The following is a 19,317-nucleotide window of genomic DNA, read 5'->3' as shown; positions in this document are numbered from 1 at the left end:
GACCTAGATGCGAAGCCTGTCCATATATCCTCCCACTATAACCTACTCCAGTCCTGTCATAGCTATCACCTGACATAAATAAGGCAGGGCCACATGATCTACAAACTTAGCAGCCAATGTATCACATTCTACGTGGGCATGGCAACTAAGGAACTGTCTGTCTGGATGAATTGCCCATCAACAAACTGTGGCCATGAGGCAGCTGGACCACCCAGCTGATGAACACACCACCCAACACAATGTGTATCATTTTAATGATTCAAAGCTTGTTCCATCTGGATGCTTCCCACCAACACCAGCTTTTCTGATTTTGCATTCCCATAACTCTTCTATCCTGAATCTTCACTAGCTCCTGTCCTCCGCCTACCTCTACCCTTCCTGCTCACACTACAGTACACACACGCCTTCTATATCGCCAATGCACCTACAAACCTCCCTCTCCCCCTCCAGATACTGCAGCACAGCCTTCTGATGCTGCACGTAGCGGCCCTATCCTATCCCCACATCATCTTTGAACACTCCCACATGTAACACCAGCATCTTCCCTCATTCCTGCCCTGTTATCCCCTTACATCCCCACCACAGGCCTCTTTCTTACCTGCACCACCCATCCCAGCACATTACATCTCGCATCAGATGCAGTTGCAGTCAGGCCTTAGTGCCCAGAGTCAGTAGCCCTGTGTGAATGTGTGAGCAAGGAAGGAAGACTAGGATTTACTGTGCCATCAACATCACGAACATTAGACAATGAGCACATGTTAAGAATGTTTCAAGGAAGAGACAAAAATCGGATGTGTCCAGCATTTGTCTGAAAGGAATTAGCAAAATCACTGAAAATTTAAATCTGGACAGCCAGATGTGAATTTGAACTGTCATTGTCCAGGATGCAAACACCATGTGTTAATGGCAGTGTCACCTTGCTTGGTAAATGTGAGTTCTACTTCTGAGGAAGGACTTTGTCTGAAAGTTTAAACATTTCATTTTCTTTCACAGTTTCCACCAGAATTCAGCGCACAGCTATCACACTCTGTCTAAGGTGTCAGTGGACCCACTGTGGTGAGGCATGAGGTCTGCACACCATTTCCCCCCCTGCTGAAATCATATGGATGAAGCATGAAATCCCGTCTTTGATTCCAAAAAACAGGCACTGAACATTGATCTATACAGACTGCCTATAGAACTAGTGGATCACATTAAGAGCCAATAGCCTTGCCACAGTGACAAACCAGTTCCTGTCAGAGCACCGAACTTAAGCACTGTCAGGCTGGGCTAACACTTGGACGGATGACCATCCAGCCTGCCGAGCTCTGTTATCAAGCAGGGTACACTCAGCCCTTGTGAGGCAAACTGAGGAGCTTCTTGTTTAACAAGTAGTGGCCTCAGTCTTGTAAACGGACAGACAGCTGTGAGGGCAGTGTGCTGACTGCTGACCACATGCCGCTCCATATCCGCATCCAGTGATGGCTGTCAGCTGAGGATGACACGGTGGCTGGTCGGTACTATTGGGCCTTCATGGCCTGTTCAAGTGCAGTTTAGTTTAGTTTTAGTTTTAAATCACATAAAGTATCCACCATTTTTGATAAATTAATGCACACAGTTAAAACATACACAGATACCATAATTGAAAGAAAACATGCAATATAACAAAAGAAATTCACCAAAATGATGAATCACACAAACACCCATCAATCACATCACCAATACAACAAATACACTTTTCACATGGGAGTGTTTGATCTAGCAGACATAAAATCGTTTGAACATGAGAGCAGCCTGCTCGAAAAGGGTCCCAAACAATGGTGTCACACAGGACAACAGAGAATATCATAACAGAAACTGAACACATCATAAAGTAACATGAAAAACACCCCTGAATTCAATGAAAATCTAACAGAAGACCTAGTTGCTGAGGAAATAAGAAACATAATCAAAGAGAACAGAACCACTATACAGGAAAGCACAATCACAACTAAAGAGAAAACCTAAAGAAAACTACAGAAAAAAATTAATGCAATAAAATGCCATCATCACAAGGGTAGTTCAATCGTAGTCATAAAACAACAGGAATACATGAATGAAACATTAAAGTTCATCCAAAGCAGCAACATCACATAACTAACAAGTGTTCCAACAAGCTGACACCAAAGAAACTTATAGGAAACTCTGAAAAACATTGAAACAATTTTTACACACACACAAATTAAAAGAATGATACAGAAAAACCCCAAGGCCCATATTTTAAAATCATTGCCTAAAGTTCACAAGCCTGGAATTCTTATATGTCTACTGATAAACTTTACCAAAGCACCAACATACTACTTAAGTGAAACACATACACAGTCTGCTACAGACAACATATGAACACACTGGAAACAGAAATCAAAAGAAATCAGGTGACTTAATAGAAAAAATAAGAAACAAAAACACCAAACTCAGCAACATCAATTTCATCTGACATAATTACCTTGGACACAAAAATTCCAACAGAAGAAACTGTCGACATCAGAGAAATAAACCTACAACTACAAGGAAACATTCCCACAACAAACATACAGGAAATATCAGCCATTGTCAGACACAGGACAGAGAAAAACTACTTCACATTCAACAACAAATTTTACTCTCTACAAGATGAACTACGTATGGGATCCCGAGTCACTGACATTCTCCTCAATCAGGTAGAAAAGAAAATCTTTGACAAAATAGAAATAACAAAACAGTACAAATTAATGTATTGATACAGATATTTAAATGATATAATTTGTCTAACAGATGAATCGCAGTCTCACATACAAGAACTTCATGAGGACACAAACACCATCCACCCACAAATACAGATCATTATGGAAGCACAAACAAATGAAAAAATTTACTGGAGCTCACCATACACAAGAGAAACAACAAACATGAGTTCACAATTTACAGGAAACCCTCAATCACCGGCACCATTATTCATAACCTACCCAGTCACCCCATAACTCACAACAAGGCCAGATTCAGATATTTACAACACATACTGAACAAAACACCCATAAACAAACATGATTACACACAAGAATTAAATACACTAAAGCAAACTGCACAGCATACAGGATTTGATACAAAGGCAATAGATAAAATAAGCCACAAAATACAAAAACAGGCCACACAGTATCATGAAACATACACACAAAGAACCACAGCACAAAATACAACAAATCAGCAGACACTCAGCAACAAACAGCACAGACTGACTTACAACAACAAAGTCACACGTAGGGTGAGCAATATACTAAAGGAATAAGGACTAAACATAGCATAAAGAACAAACAACACAATACACAAGAGACTTGGAAGAAATACTACCAACACTGACAAATACAGCCACTCTGGTATACACTAACTAACTTGCAACTGCTGTCCATCTATATATGTGGGAAAAACATGCACGGATTTCAGAACCAGGTACACAGAACATCTCAGAGCACTGAGAAGCAATAGCTCAACTCAACATTTGGAGATCACCTGATAGCACAGAATCACAACCCAACAATAAAATCCTCTTTGCCTCAGTTGAAGAACTATATAAATAACACCCACACAAAACTCCACCCCCCCCCCCCCCCCCCACTCACTTTGATCCCTGAAAACATACAGACACACACACAAACCAAGCACCATAAATGACAACAATGCTTCAAATCTGCACACCTCACACAGACAAATGTGCCACAAAACAAATGAATACTACACAGCCACAACAACGTGTAAATGTCATGAAAACACTGTGCAAGTTCAAAAAGTCACAGAAAATGCCTGCGAAATGATATAAGTGATAGAAATCAGCATGTTACCACACCACAAACAAAGCAGACAACACCACAACATCAAAGCGGTAAGTAAAATGCAAAATAATGCAATTATACTCATTTTTGTTCAGAAAGGCAAAATAAACGAAAATAAAAATTACATTTTGCTGCTTGTGGATGAAAAGTTGTAGATTGTGTAGCAGACATACTGTAGACCGTGTAGCAGACTGACAGCGACCAATATAAACACTCAATAGCTTCATGTAATGTGTGTAAACCGTTTTTCCAAATTAGTTATAGGGCCAACACTTTAGGCATACTCTAATAAAAAACATACAATGCCCATTAGTATGAGGTTCATTCAAATGGAACCTGGCTAGTGCATCTACCTTTGCCTTACATGTAAGGTGGCACCACATAACTGTGAATATAGTGGCGTCATATATTGGTAGAGAGACTGACACATGTGCACCATTTGATGTTGCACAGTGCCAGTGTGGTTTCTACATCTACATCTACATCTACATCCATACTCTGCAAGCCACCTGACGGTGTGTGGCGGAGCGTACCCTGAGTACCTCCATCGGTTCTCCCTTCTATTCCAGTCTCGTATTGTTCATGGAAATAAGGATTGTCTGTATGCTTGTGTGTGGGCTCTAATCTCTCTGATTTTATCCTCATGGTCTCTTCACGACATATACGTAGGAGGGAGCAATATACTGCTGGACTCTTCGGTGAAGGTATGTTCTCGAAACTTTAACAAAAGCCCGTACCGAGCTACTGAGCGTCTCTCCTGCAGAGTCTTCCACTGGACTTTATCTATCATCTCCGTAACGCTTTCGGGATTACTAAATGATCCTGTAATGAAGCGCGCTGCTCTCCGTTGGATCTTCTCTATCTCTTCCATCAACCCTATCTGGTACGGATCCCACACCACTGAGCAGTATTCAAGCAGTGGGCGAACAAGTGTACTGTAACCTACTTCCTTTGTTTTCAGATTGCATTTCCTTAGGATTCTTCCAATGAATCTCAGTCTGGCATCTGCTTTACCGACGATCAACTTTATATGATCATTCCATTTTAAATCACTCCTAACGCGTACTCACAGATAATTTATGGAATTAACTGCTTCCAGTTGCTGACCTGCTATTTTGTAGCTAAATGATAAGGGATCTATCTTTCTATGTATTCGCAGCACATTACACTTGTCTACATTGAGATTCAATTGCCATTCCCTGCACCATGCGTCAATTCGCTGCAGATCCTCCTGCATTTCAGTACAATTTTCCATTGTTACAACCTCTCGATACATCACAGCATCATCTGCAAAAAGCCTCAGTGAACTTCCGATGTCATCACCCAGGTCATTTATGTACATTGTGAACAGCAACGGTCCCATGACACTCCCCTGTGGCACACCTGAAATCACTCTCACTTCAGAAGACTTCTCTCCATTGAGAATGATATGTTGCGTTCTTTTATCTACGAACTCCTCAATCCAATCACACAATTGGTCTGATAGTCCATGTGCTCTTACTTTGTTCACAAAACGACTGTGGGGAACTGTATCGAACGCCTTGCGGAAGTCAACAAACACGGCATCTACCTGTGAACCCGTGTCTATGGCCCTCTGAGTCTCGTGGTCGAATAGCGCGAGCTGGGTTTCACAAGACCGTCTTTTTCGAAACCCATGCTGATTCCTACAGAGTAGATTTCCAGTCTCCAGGAAAGTCATTATACTCTAACGTAATACATGTTCCAAAATTCTACAACCGATCGACGTTAGAGATATAGGTCTATAGTTCTGCACATCTGTTCGACGTCCCTTCTTGAAAACGGGGATGACTTGTGCCCTTTTCCAATCCTTTGAAATGCTACGCTTTTCTAGAGACATACAGTACACCGCTGCAAGAAGGGGGGCAACTTCCTTCGCGTACTCTGTGTAAAATAGAACAGGTCCAGCAGCCTTTCCTCTTTTGAGCGATTTCAATTGTTTCTCTATTCCTCTGTCATCTATTTCGATATCTACCATTTTGTCATCTGTGCGACAATCTAGAGAAGGAACTACAGTGCAGTCTTCCTCTGTGAAACAGCTTTGGAAAAAGACATTTAGTATTTTGGCCTTTAGTCTGTCATCCTCTGTTTCAGTACCATTTTGGTCACAGAGTGTCTGGACATTTTGTTTTGATCCCGCTACCGCTTTGACATAAGACCAGAATTTCTTAGGATTTTCTGCCAAGTCAGTACATAGAACTTTACTTTCGAATTCATTGAACACCTCTCGCATAGCCCTCCTCACACTACATTTCACTTCGCGTAATTTTTGTTTGTCTGCAAGGCTTTGGCTATGTTTATGTTTGCTGTGAAGTTCCCTTTGCTTCCACAGCAGTTTTCTAACTCGGTTGTTGTACCACGGTGGCTCTTTTCCATCTCTTACAATCTTGATTGGCACATACTCATCTAACGCATATTGTACGATGGTTTTGAATTTTGTCCACTGATCCTCAACACTATCTGTACTTGAGACAAAACTTTTGTGTTGAGCCGTCAGGTACTCTGTAATCTGCTTTTTGTCACTTTTGCTAAACATAAAAATCTTCCTACCTTTTTTAATATTTCTATTTACGGCTGAAATCATCGATGCCATAACCGCTTTATGATCGCTGATTCCCTGTTCTGCATTAACTGTTTCAAATAGTTTGGGTCTGTTTTCACCAGAAGGTCTAATATGTTATCGCCACGAGTCGGTTCTCTGTTTAACTGCTCAAGGTAGTTTTCAGATAAAGCACTTAAAGAAATTTCACTGGATTCTTTGTCCCTGCCACCCGTTATGAACGTTTGAGTCTCCCAGTCTATATCCGGCAAATTAAAATCTCCCCCCAGAACTATAACATGTCAAAGAGAAGGTGGTCACACAAGTTATCATCTAATACTGAACATACAGGCGAGTATGCAGGAACAAAGAGGAGTGATTCAATTTTTGGTGGCAGAGGGAGCTGGAGACTGTGAAATGTATCGACGGATGGGGGCTGTGTAGGGTGAGTACAGTGTGAGTTGTTCAAGTGTTGTGGAATGGCGCAAATGATTCCTCGAGGGGCCTGAGTCACTGGAAGATGGTGCTTGTCCTGGACAGATTCACTGTGTCATCACACTGGAAATGATTGCAGAAGTGGATGCTTTAGCCTTTGACAACCACAGAATCACCGTGGATAAGATGCATCAGTTACTTGGTCTTAGTGTGGGCACTGCCCACACCATAATGCATCAACGCTTGAACTTTCATAAAATCTATGCTGAGTGGCATACAGTACTGACAAAGTTGCTACTATGACAATGATCCATCCTTCAAAACATTAAAGAAACTTGTTAGATCAGTAAGAAGCGACAGTAACAGTAGTATTGAAGGAGACAAGGGTAGTGACAGAAACACTGATAGTGATATTGTGAAAACAGCCCTACTATGAAATGCAAGTATCAACCTACAAAATCTGCAGCCAAGTTCATGTTAAAAGTGTCCCTTTCAATGACAACCAGATCAAAAATTCTTCAAAACTTGGCAGAAGATGGAATAGATATACCTACACCATCACATCAGGGAGTTGACATCTAGTAATCCAGAATGGATAAGTTGTGAAGAACTGGTTCAAAGAGCATCTCAGTGAAGAGGAATTCAGCTTGCATTTTGATGGGAAACAAATTGACAATAGAGAGTATCAAGTAGTTTGTCTGAGTAATTCTGCAAGAACTCTGCATCTTGGAATTTTGAGCTGTGAAAGCACTGAGTACATCTTTACCTGTTACAGGTTCTCTTGGGTGAATACAATACATGTAGGAGTGTCAAAATGATTATTTCAGACACCACAACAGTTAATATAGAGCACAAAAGTAGTGTAGTTACTAAACTCCAGAGATAGTTACACAAAATTTTATAGAAGGGCCTTCGTTTATAGGGTATCAACATCATAATCTCAACCTGGTTCTACAGCATTTAATGGATACCTTGTTCCTGACAAAATCATCGTCACCCAGCATCAAATAGGCTCAGAAAAGACATCAACATATGAAAACCTTGGATAGAGAGATGACTTCAGGATTCATTTTAAACTCTGTGAAGGATGTAATTTCTATCAGGGGGAGAAAAAAATGGCTTCTAATCAAATGGCAGAAGCTACCTTCCATTCAGAGAGCCAGGTGGAATTCATGGGAAATCTATGAACTGATTACTTTTTTCTTCCTTCTGAAATGCAGAGTTCAGCTGAAAGCTGCTTGTGAATTCATTGCATCTGAATGGGCAAAGGCACAGTTTCCAAATCAGCACTATTTAGAGGACACATACAATGAGCTGCATGCTGTTGTGTCCAAACTGAAGTACCCGCAGGCTTTAAAATCTTTTTCCACTCACTTGAAAATAATCAGTCCATTCTCGATGCGCCTTCCTCAAATAGAGTGTCCAAGCAAGCTGTAAACTAATGTAAGAGCTTCACAGAACTTGTAAAAATGACACATATCTTAACAGCAAGTTTAATAACAGTAAGTCCCAGATTCAAAACCTTCTAGTTATTCAATAAATGCTATATTTCGTTTGTAAATGAAAGCTGTATAAATTTGTTTTAGATACTCTGTTAAATAAAACATATTGTTAGGTGTGGGAGTTATTTTCACAATTAAATAAAATGGACAACATTTTTCACGACTTAAGGCAAAAGTTCATCATTTGCTTTAAAATTTGGGAAAAGTTGTAACACCACATAGCTGCCTCATCAACCATTTTCTGTTACCACCTGACATATGTCATCAGCATTTGTGGCTGCTGTCTGTTGTCTACACAGTACAATAGAGTTTTGGCTCCTGTAAAAAGCTGTATCCCTACTCTAACAATCTGATGTATGAGAGAGGTGATGTTGTGGGTGTCTTTCACAACTGCCACAATGGCCTCATTCAAAAGTCAAACAATGGAAAATCCAGGTTGGAATGTGACAATATTAGACAAGGAAAGTTGCTACTTACTATATAGCAGAGATGCTGAGTCACGATAGGCACAACAAAAAGATTTATACATTTGTTGCTTTTGGCCATTTGTCAGCAATAGACACAAAAACACACACTCACGCAAACGCAACTTGCACACACGTCTGCAGTCTCAGACAACTGAATCCACACTACGAGCAGCAGCACCATTGCATGATGGGTGTGGCGACTGGGTGGAGGTAAGGAGGAGGCTGGGGCAGGGAGGGGGAGGGATAGTATGGTGGGGGTGGCAGACAGTGAAGTAGTGAAGTGTTGCAGTTTAGACGGAGGACAGGAGAGAAGGTGGGGAGTGGGGAGGGAGGGGTGGGGGTTGGGGGGGTTAAGTAGCAGAAAGGAGAGAAATAAAAAGAAATTAAAAGACTGTGTGTGGCGGTGAAATGACGGCTGTGTAGTGATGGAATGGGAACAGGGAGGAGGCTGCATGGGTGAGGACAGTGACTAATGAAGGTTGAGGACAGGGGGGGTTACGAGAACGTAGGATGTATTGCAGGGAAAGTTTCCACCTGTGCAATTCAGAAAAGCTGGTGTTGGGAAGGATCCATATGGCACAGGCTGTGAAGCAGTCATTAAGATCAGGGATATCATATTTGTCAGCGTGTTCAGCAACAGGGTTGTCCACTTGTGTTTTGGCCACATTTTGCCAGTGGCCATTCATGTGGACAGATGGCTTGTTGGTTGTCATTCCTACATAGAATGCAGCACAGTGGTTGCAGCTAAGCTTCTAAATCACATGACTGGTTTCATAGGTAGCCCTGCCTTTGATGGGTAGGTGATGTTAGTGACCGGACTGGAGTAGGTGGTGGTAGGAGGATGTATGGGACAGGTCTTGCATCTAGGTCTGTTACAGGAGTATGAGCCATGAGGTAAGGGATTGGGAGCAGGGGTTGTGTAAGGATGGACGAGTATATTGTGTAGGTTTGGTGGACGGCAGAATACCATGGTAGGAGGGGTGGGAAGGATAGTGGGCAGGACATTTCTCATTTCAAGGCACTACGAGAGGTAACCAAACCCTGGCGGAGAATGTAATTCAGTTGCTCCTGTCCCATATGGTACTGAGTTACGAGGGGAATGCTCCTCTGTGTTCGGACTATGTGACTTAGGGAGGTGGTGGGAGACTGGAAAGAAAAGGAATGGGAGTTTTGTTTTTGTACAAGGTTGGGAGGATAAGTATGATCAGTGAAGGCTTCAGTGAGACCCTCGGTATATTTTGAGAGGGACTGCCCATCGTCACTCCCCCCTCCCATTGTGGCTGGTTACTGTGCCCCCACTGAGAAAATTTCTACTCTTATAGACCAACACCTTCAACCTATTACCCGGAACCTATCCTCCTATACAAAATATACCAACCATTTCCTCCAACAACTCTCCCCAGCACCTGTCCCTTTACCACATGGTGGCCTGCTCATCACTACCAATGCCACCTAACAGTACACTAAGATTCCTAATGCCCATGGCCTTACTGCTATTGAACATTACCTTTCCAGATGCCCTATGGATTCCAAACCAACAACTTCCTTCCTAGTCACCATGACCAACTTATTCTCACCCACAGTTACTTCTCGTTTGAAGGAATTACCTACAAACAAATCCGAGGTATGGCTATGGGCACCTGCATGGCATCATCCTATGCTAACCTATTCATGGGCCATCTAGAGGAATCCTTTGTAAAAACCCAGCATCCGAAACCCCTCCCTGGTTTACATTCATTGATGAGATCTTTGCTATCTGGATTGAAGGTGAGGGCACCCTATTCGCATTCCTCCAGAACCTCAACAACTTCTCCCCCATTTGCTTCGCGTGATCCTATTCAACCCAACAAGCCACCTTCCTAGATATTGAACTTCACGTCAGAGATGGCTACATCGGTACCTCCGTCCATATCAATCCTGCTAATCACCAGCAATACCTCCACATCGACAGCTGCCACCCATTCAATACAAAGCAGTCCCTTCCGTACAGCCCAGCCACCCATAGTCGTTGCATGTGCAGTGACAAGCAGTCCCTCTCAAAATATACAGAGGGTCTCTATGAGGCCTCCACTGACCATAATTATCCTCCCAACCTTGTACAAAAACAAATCTTCTCTTTCAGTCTCCCACCACTTCCCAAATTCCCACAGTCCGGCCACAGAGGAGCATTCCCCTTGTAACTCAGTACCATCCAGGACAGGAGCAACTGCATTACATTCTTTGCCCGGGTTTCGATTACCTCTCGTCGTGCCTTGAAATTGGAAATGTCCTACCCACTATCCTTCCCACCACTCCTACAGTGGTATTTTGCCATCCACCAAACCTACACAATATACTTGTCCATCCTTACACAACCCCTGCTTCCAATACCTTACCTCATTGCTCATACTCCTGTAACAGACCTAGATGCAAGACCTGTCCCATACATCCTCCTATCACCACCTACTCCAGTCCGGTCACCAACATCACCTACCTATCAAAGGCAATACTACCTGTGAAATCAGTCATATGATAACCACTGTGCTCCATTCTATGCAGGCATGACAACCAACAAGCTATCTATCTGCATGAATGGCCATTGATAAACTGTGGCCAAAAAACAAGTGGACAACCCTGTTGCTGAACACACTGTCAAATATGATATCCCTCATCTCAATGACTGCTTCACAGCCTGTGCCATATGGATCCTTCCCACCAACACCAGCTTTTCTGAATTGTGCAAGAGGGAACTTTCCCTGATTTTCTGAATTGTGCAGGTGGGAACTTTCCCTGATTTCGCGAAGACTGCCAGTCTCACTAGCGGGATGAAAGCAGAGCTCACCATCTGCAGCATCATCGACAGGACTGACTGCGGACCTTTGGTACAGAGCCGAGTGGAGGGTCTGAATCAGAGGCTGAGACGGTTCTGCGACCGTGTGGGCTGCAGATTCCTCAACTTGCGCCATAGGGTGGTGGGGTTTTGGGTTCCGCTGGATAGGTCAGGAGTCCACTGCATGCAGCAAGCGGCTACATGGGTAGCAGGGGTTGTGTGGCGTAGACTGGGTGGTTTTTTAGGTTAGATGGCCTCGGGCAAGTACAGAAAGGGCAACAGCCTCAAAGGGTGCGGGGCAAAGTCAGGACATGCGGGGACCAAGCAGCAATCGGTATTGTAATTGCAAACTGTCGAAGTTGCATTGGTAAAGTACCAGAACCTCAAGCACTGATAGAAAGCACCGAAGCTGAAATCGTTATAGGTACAGAAAGCTGGCTGAAGCCAGAGATAAATTCTGCTGACATTTTTACAAAGGCACAGAAGGTGTTTAGAAAGGATGGATTGCATGCAACCGGTGGTGGCGTGTTTGTCACTGTTAGTATTAGTTTATCCTGTAGTGAGGTACAAGTGGATAGTTCCTGTGAATTATTATGGGAAGAGGTTACACTCAACAACCGAGCTAGGTTAATTTTTGGCTCCTTTTACCGACCTCCCGACTCAGCAGCATAAGTGGCAGAACAACAGAGAGAAAATTTGGAATACATTTCACATAAATTTTCTCAGCATGTTATAGTCTTAGGTGGAGATGTCAATTTACCAGATATAGACTGCGACACTCAGATGTTTAGGACGGGTGGTAGGGACACAGCATCGAGTGACATTATACTGAGTGCACTATCCGAAAATTACCTCGAGCAATTAAACAGAGAACCGACTTGTGGAGATAACATCTTGGACCTATTGATAACAAACAGACCTGAACTTTTCGACTCTGTAAGCGCAGAACAGGGAATCAGTGATCATAAGGCCGTTGCAGCATCCCTGAATATGGAAGTTAATAGGAATATAAAAAACGGGAGGAAGGTTTATCTGTTTAGCAAGAGTAATAGAAGGCGGATTTCAGACTACCTAACAGATCAAAACGAAAATTTCTGTTCTGACACTGACAATGCTGAGTGTTTATGGAAAAAGTTCAAGGCAATCGTAAAATGCGTTTTAGACAGGTATGTGCCGAGTAAAACTGTGAGGGACGGGAAAAACCCATCGTGGTTCAACAACAAAGTTAGGAAACTACTGTGAAAGCAAAGAGAGCTTCACTCCAAGTTTAAATGCAGCCAAAACCTCTCAGACAAACAGAAGCTAAACGAAGTCAAAGTTAGCGTAAGGAGGGCTAGGCGTGAAGCGTTCAGTGAATTCGAAAGTAAAATTCTATGTACCAACTTGTCAGAAAATCCTAGGAAGTTCTGGTCTTACGTTAAATCAGTAAGTGGCTCGAAACAGCATATCCAGACACTCAGGGATGATGATGGCATTGAAACAGAGGATGACATGCGTAAAGCTGAAATACTAAACACCTTTTTCCAAAGCTGTTTTACAGAGGAAGACCGCACTGCAGTTCCTTCTCTAAATCCTTGTACAAACGAAAAAATGGCTGACATCGAAATAAGTGTCCAAGGAATAGAAAAGCAACTGGAATCGCTCAACAGAGGAAAGTCCACTGGACCTGACGGGATACCAATTCGATTCTACACAGAGTACGCGAAAGAACTTGCCCCCCTTCTAACAGCCGTGTACCGCAAGTCTCTAGAGGAACGGAACGTTCCAAATGATTGGAAAAGAGCACAGGTAGTCCCAGTCTTCAAGAAGGGTCGTCAGGCAGATGCACAAAACTGTAGACCTATATCTATGACGTCAATCTGTTGTAGAATTTTAGAACATTTTTTTGCTCGCGTATCATGTCGATTTTGGAAACCCAGAATCTGCTCTGTAGGAATCAACATGGATTCTGGAAACAGCGATCATGTGAGACCCAACTCGCTTTATTTGTTCATGAGACCCAGAAAATATTAGATAAAGGCTCCCAGGTAGATGCTATTTTCCTTGACTTCCGGAAGGTGTGCGATACAGTTCCGCACTGTCACCTGATAAACAAAGTAAGATCCTACGGAATATCAGACCAGCTGTGTGGCTGGATTGAAGAGTTTTTAGCAAACAGAACACAGGATGTTGTTATCAATGGAGAGACGTCTACAGATGCTAAAGTAACCTCTGGCATGCCACAGGGGGGTGTTATGGGACCATTGCTATTCACAATATATATAAATCACCTTGTAGATAGTGTCGGAAGTTCCATGCGGCTTTTCGCGGATGATGCTGTAGTATACAGAGAAGTTGCAGCATTAGAAAATTGTAGCGAAATGCAGGAAGATCTGCAGTGGATAGGCACTTGGTGCAGGGAGTGGCAACTGTCCCTTAACATAGACAAATGTAATGTATTGCGAATACATAGAAAGAAGGATCCTTTATTGTATGATTATATGATAGCGGAACAAACACTGGTAGCAGTTACTTCTGTAAAATATGTGGGAGTATGCGTGCGGAACGATTTGAAGTGTAATGATCATATAAAATTAATTGTTGGTAAGGCAGGTACCAGGTTGAGATTCATTCGGAGAGTCCTTAGAAAATGTAGTCCATCAACAAAGGAGGTGGCCTACAAAACACTTGTTCGACCTATACTTGAGTATTGCTCATCAGTGTGGGATCCGTACCAGAGATCGGGTTGACGGAGGAGATAGAGAAGATCCAAAGAAGAGCGGCGCGTTTTGTCACAGGGTTATTTGGTAACCTTGATAGCATTACAGAGATGTTTAGCAAACTCAAGTGGCAGACTCTGCAAGAGAGGCGCTCTGCATCGCGGTGTACCTTGCTCGCCAGTTTTCGAGAGGGTGCGTTTCTGGATGAGGTATCGAATATATTGCTTCCCCCTGGTTACACCTCCCGAGGAGATCACAAATGTAAAATTAGAAAGATTCGAGCATGCACGGAGGCTTTCAGACAGTCGTTCTTCCTGCGAACCATACGCGACTGGAACAGAAAAGGGAGGTAATGACAGTGGCACGTAAAGTGCCCTCCGCCACACACTGTTGGGTGGCTTGCAGAGTATAAATGTAGATGTAGATGTAGATGAATACATCCTATGTACCCGTAACCTTCCTGTCCTCAACCTTCTTTAGTCACTGTCCTCACCCATCCAGCCCCCTCCCTGTTGCCATTCCAGCACTACACAGCTGTCATTTCACCGCCACACGCAGTCATTTAATTTCTTTTTATTTCTCTCCTTTCCGCTACTTACCCTACCCCCCTCTCCACCTTCTTTCCTGTCCTCTGTCTAAACTGCAGTACTTCACTGTCTGCCACCCCCACCATACTATCCCTCCCCCTCCCTGCCCCAGCCTCCTCATTACCTCCACCCAGTTGCCACTCCCATCATTCAATGGTGCTGCTGCTCGTAGTGTGGATTCAGTTGTCTGAGACTGTAGACGTGTGTGCAAGTTGCGTTTGCATGAGTGTGTGTATGTGTGCCTATTTCTGACAAATGGCCAAAAGCAATAATTGTGTGAATCTTTTTGTTGTGTCTATCGTGACTCAGTATCTCCGCTATATGGTGAGTAGCAACTTTTCTTCTCTAATATTGGTTCATTCAATAGTCAGTCATACCTGCTTCACGTGCCTTTTCCTGTTGCATTTTCTTGGCATGCAGGCAATGGTTAATGAATTCCTCTGTTGTATGGCGTCCTTTACTAGAATAGCTTGGTGCATGTCTTTTCAACTCCTTTCAGTGAAGTGTTAGATATCGTTTGCTCCTGTCATATTCATTTTTACAATGTGGCATAGGGCAAAAACATACTGTATGTTGAACTGTGTCATTACTCCATGACACTGGGCCATAGTCTTCAATTTTTCTTCCATTAAGCAGACTTGCTGCTGATTGTTGCCAAATGTTTTAGTTACTTTGATGTGTAATTTGTTCCACCTATCGAGCTTCTCTTCCTTGTTCTTTGAACGTCTGTTAGGCTATGCCATCCATGTAAAAGTATATGTTTGTCAATATATCATATTATCCCACCTACTGTGTTTGCAGACTCAGTCAAATCCTTTCAGCCATTTTATAGGATCGTGTCGTGTCTCCAGAAAGCACTGATTGATTCCTAACATGAAGCTAGTTCGTTCTGTTTAGGAATTCACTGGTATTCTAAATATACTGCCCTTTGGGATGATGTACTACTTATTTTCTGATTCCTGCTCATGTGAGTGACAGCTTATAGTGATGTCGATATTATGAAGCACATGGGATCTCCACCAAACTATGTCATTTCATAAACATAGTCAACTCCATATCCAAGAACAGGGCCATTAGTGAAGTACAACAATTATTACTGAAAACATGTCTATTACTAACATCACTTTAAAGCCATAATGGCTTCCTGATAGAGGGTACTGTAATTTATACCAACATTAGATATTTTAGATTATACAAACATTACACACATGAGAAATTTTGAGAACCTTCCAGAAATGACAGGTACTACATAACAAATAACTTCTGCTGGTCGGGTTTGAATTGGTGCACGGCAGCATGCAACCGGTTGCCACTAACCACTACATCACACTTCATGAAACACAGCTCGCGGCAATAGTTTGGTCAATTCCAGATTCTGAAAGCACTCATTTACATTCTACAGAAGACTGGAGGAAATTGAGTTTTTACAAACACAGGCTCTGGCTCGTGATTACATTCCTCAGAGGATCCCCCAATACCAACAATAAATAATTTATAGAAATCATGTATCATGAATAATGAATGTACAAACAATTTAAAAATAATTTTAATACTGCAATCTTTTACTGCTGATCTGCAAGCCCTATCATATTGTCCTCCCAGCAGCGCAGCTATTTTATCAGCCATGTTCCATTTAAAAGTTGTTTGTGGGATGTAGTGATCAGATGTGAGGTACAAATGTGCCAAACATCTTGAGAGATAAATTAAAACTTTGATTAAGACTGAAAATAAAGAATACATAAATTTACCTACCAACTGACGGGAAACATTCTGCATTAGCTCAAGGATCTCAGCTTTGTCTTCTGCTGAGTATAAGTTAGGTACATCCCCCGTATTGAGGAGCATGCTGACATCCTCAAGGAATGATTCATCCTTTATTTGCGAGTCACAAAGTAGAAAAACTGTAGGTTTCCTTAGGGCCCCAGCTTTACGCATCAGTTGTCTCAGGTCATCTTTCCACTCAGAAATGCTATATGTACGAGAAATCTCAATCTGGAAAAAAAGTGATGCTTTGTGGGTACAGCAGCACTAATTGCAGAACAGACACAATCCCAAAGGTGCTGGTAAATGTAGAAAGGTACTTTTCCATACAAAGTGTGAAAGCAAATGGTTTATATACTAACAGCTACAAACAACTATTTAATATGAAAATATAGCCTATTCATAAAACATATAAGTCCACAGTCATTTTAAATTGGATTGCCATTAGAAACTACAGCACAATTAAGATCCATAATCAGGAGAACCTGTTGAGAAGAAATCATCCACCTTTGGAACGCAGAAGCACTTTTCACAGTTAACAACATTTTTGTTGTTCTGGTCTTCAGTTCTGAGACTGGTTTGATGCAGCTCTCCATGCTACTCTATCCTGTGTAAGCTTCTTCATCTCCCAGTACCTACCGCAACCTGCATCCTTCTGAATCTGCTTAGTGTATTCATCTCTTGGGTCTCCCTCTATGATTTTTACCATCCACGCTGCACTCCAATACTAAATTGGTGACCCCTTCATGCCCCAGAACATGTCCTACCAACCGATCCCTTCTTCTAGTCAAGTTGTGCCACAAACTTCTCTTCTCCCCAATCCTATTCAACACTAGGTTATGTGATCTACCCATCTAATCTTCAGCATTCTTCTGTAGCACCACATGTCGAAAGCTTCTATTCTCTTCTTGTCCAGACTATTTATCAGCCATGTTTCACTTCCATACATGGCTACACTCCACACAAATACTTTCAGAAACGACTTCCTAACGATTAAATCTATACTCAATGTTAACAATTTTCTCTTCTTCAGAAACGCTTTCCTTGCCATTGCCAGTCTACATTTTATATCCTCTCTGCTTCAACCATCATCAGTTATTTTGCTCCCCAAATAGCAAAACTCTTTTACTACTTTAAGTGTCTCATTTCCTAATCTAATTCACTCAGCATCACCAGACTTAATTCGACTGCATTCCATTATCCTCGTTTTGATTTTGTTGATGTTCATCTTATATCCTCCTTCCAAGACACTGTCCATTCCGTTCAACTGCTCTTCCAAGTCCTTTGCTGTCTCTGACAGAATTACAATGTCATTGGTGAACCTTAAAGTTTTTATTTCTTCTCCATGGATTTTAATACCTACTCCAAATTTTTCTTTTGTTTGCTTTACTGCTTGCTCAATATACAGATTGAATAACATCGGGGAGAGGCTACAACCCTGTCTCACTTCCTTCCCAACCACTGCTTCCCTTTCATGTCCCTCAACTCTTATAACTGCCATCTGGTTTCTGTACAAATTGTAAATAGCCTTTCGCTCCCTGCATTTTACCCCTGCCACCTTCAGAATTTGAAAGAAATTATTCCAGTCAACATTGTCAAAAGCTTTCTCCAAGTCTACAAATGCTAGAAACGTAGGTTTGCCTTTCCTTAATCGATCTTCTAAGGTATGTCGTAGGGTCAGTATTGCCTCACGTGTTCCAACATTTCTACGGAATACAAATTGATCTTCCTCGAGGTCGGCTTCCACTAGTTTTTCCATTTGTCTGTAAAGAATTCATTTTAGTATTTTGCAGATGTGACTTATTAAACTGATAGTTCGGTAATTTTCACATCTGTCAACACCTGCTTTCTTTGGGATGGAATTATTATATTCTTCTTGAAGTCTGAGGGTATTTCACCTGTCTCATACTTATTGCTCACCAGATGGTAGAGTTTTGTCAGGACTGGCTCTCCCAAGGCTGTCAGTAGTTCTAATGGAATGTAGTCAACTCCTGTGACGTTGTTTCGACTCAGGTCTTTAAGTGCTCTATCAAACTCTTCACACAGTATCGTGTCTCCCATTTGATCTTCATCTACATCATCTTCCATTTCCATAATATTGTTCTCAAGTACATCGCCCTTGTATAGACTGTGTATATACTCTTTCCACCTTTCTGCTTTCCCTTCTTTGCTTAGAACTGGGTTTCCATCTAAGCTCTTGATATTCATGCAAGTGGTTCTCTTTTCTCCAAAGGTCTCTAATTTTCCTGTAGGCTGTATCTATCTTACCCCTAGTGAGATAAGCCTCTACATCCTTACATTTGTCCTCTAGCCATCACTGCTTAGCCATTTTGCACTTTCTGTCGATCTCATTTTTGAGATGTCTGCATTCCTTTTTGCCTGCTTCATTTACTGCATTTTTATATTTTCTCCTTTCATCAATTAAATTCAATATTTCTTCTGTTACGCAAGGATTTCTACTAGCCCTCATCTTTTTACCTAATCAATCCTCTGCTGCCTTCACTATTTCATCCCTCAAAGCTACCCATTCTTCTTCTACTTTATTTCTTTCCACCATTCCTGTCAATCGTTCCCTAATGCTCTCCCTGAAACTCTGAACAACCTCTGGCTTAGTCAGTTTATCCAGGTCCCATATCCTTAAATTCCCACCTTTTTGCAGTTTCTTCAGTTTTAATC

The 19,317-nt window shown here is 42.1% G+C and overlaps 1 protein-coding gene across 1 annotated transcript in view; it reads right to left on the bottom strand.

Moving 5' to 3' along the window:
• LOC126235648 (dynein axonemal heavy chain 3) overlaps positions 1–19,317 on the bottom strand; it is a 1,245,905-nt gene that overhangs the window by 535,946 nt on the left and 690,642 nt on the right. The window contains exon 38 of the mRNA XM_049944362.1: positions 16,633–16,872. Within this exon, the coding sequence (XP_049800319.1) occupies positions 16,633–16,872 (240 nt within the window). The remainder of the gene's footprint in view (positions 1–16,632; positions 16,873–19,317) is intronic.

This window comes from Schistocerca nitens, chromosome 2 (assembly GCF_023898315.1).
Source record: "Schistocerca nitens isolate TAMUIC-IGC-003100 chromosome 2, iqSchNite1.1, whole genome shotgun sequence".
Classification (NCBI taxonomy): domain Eukaryota; kingdom Metazoa; phylum Arthropoda; class Insecta; order Orthoptera; family Acrididae; genus Schistocerca; species Schistocerca nitens.
Note: the sequence above shows the minus strand (reverse complement) of the source record. Positions and strands in the feature narration are given on the sequence as shown.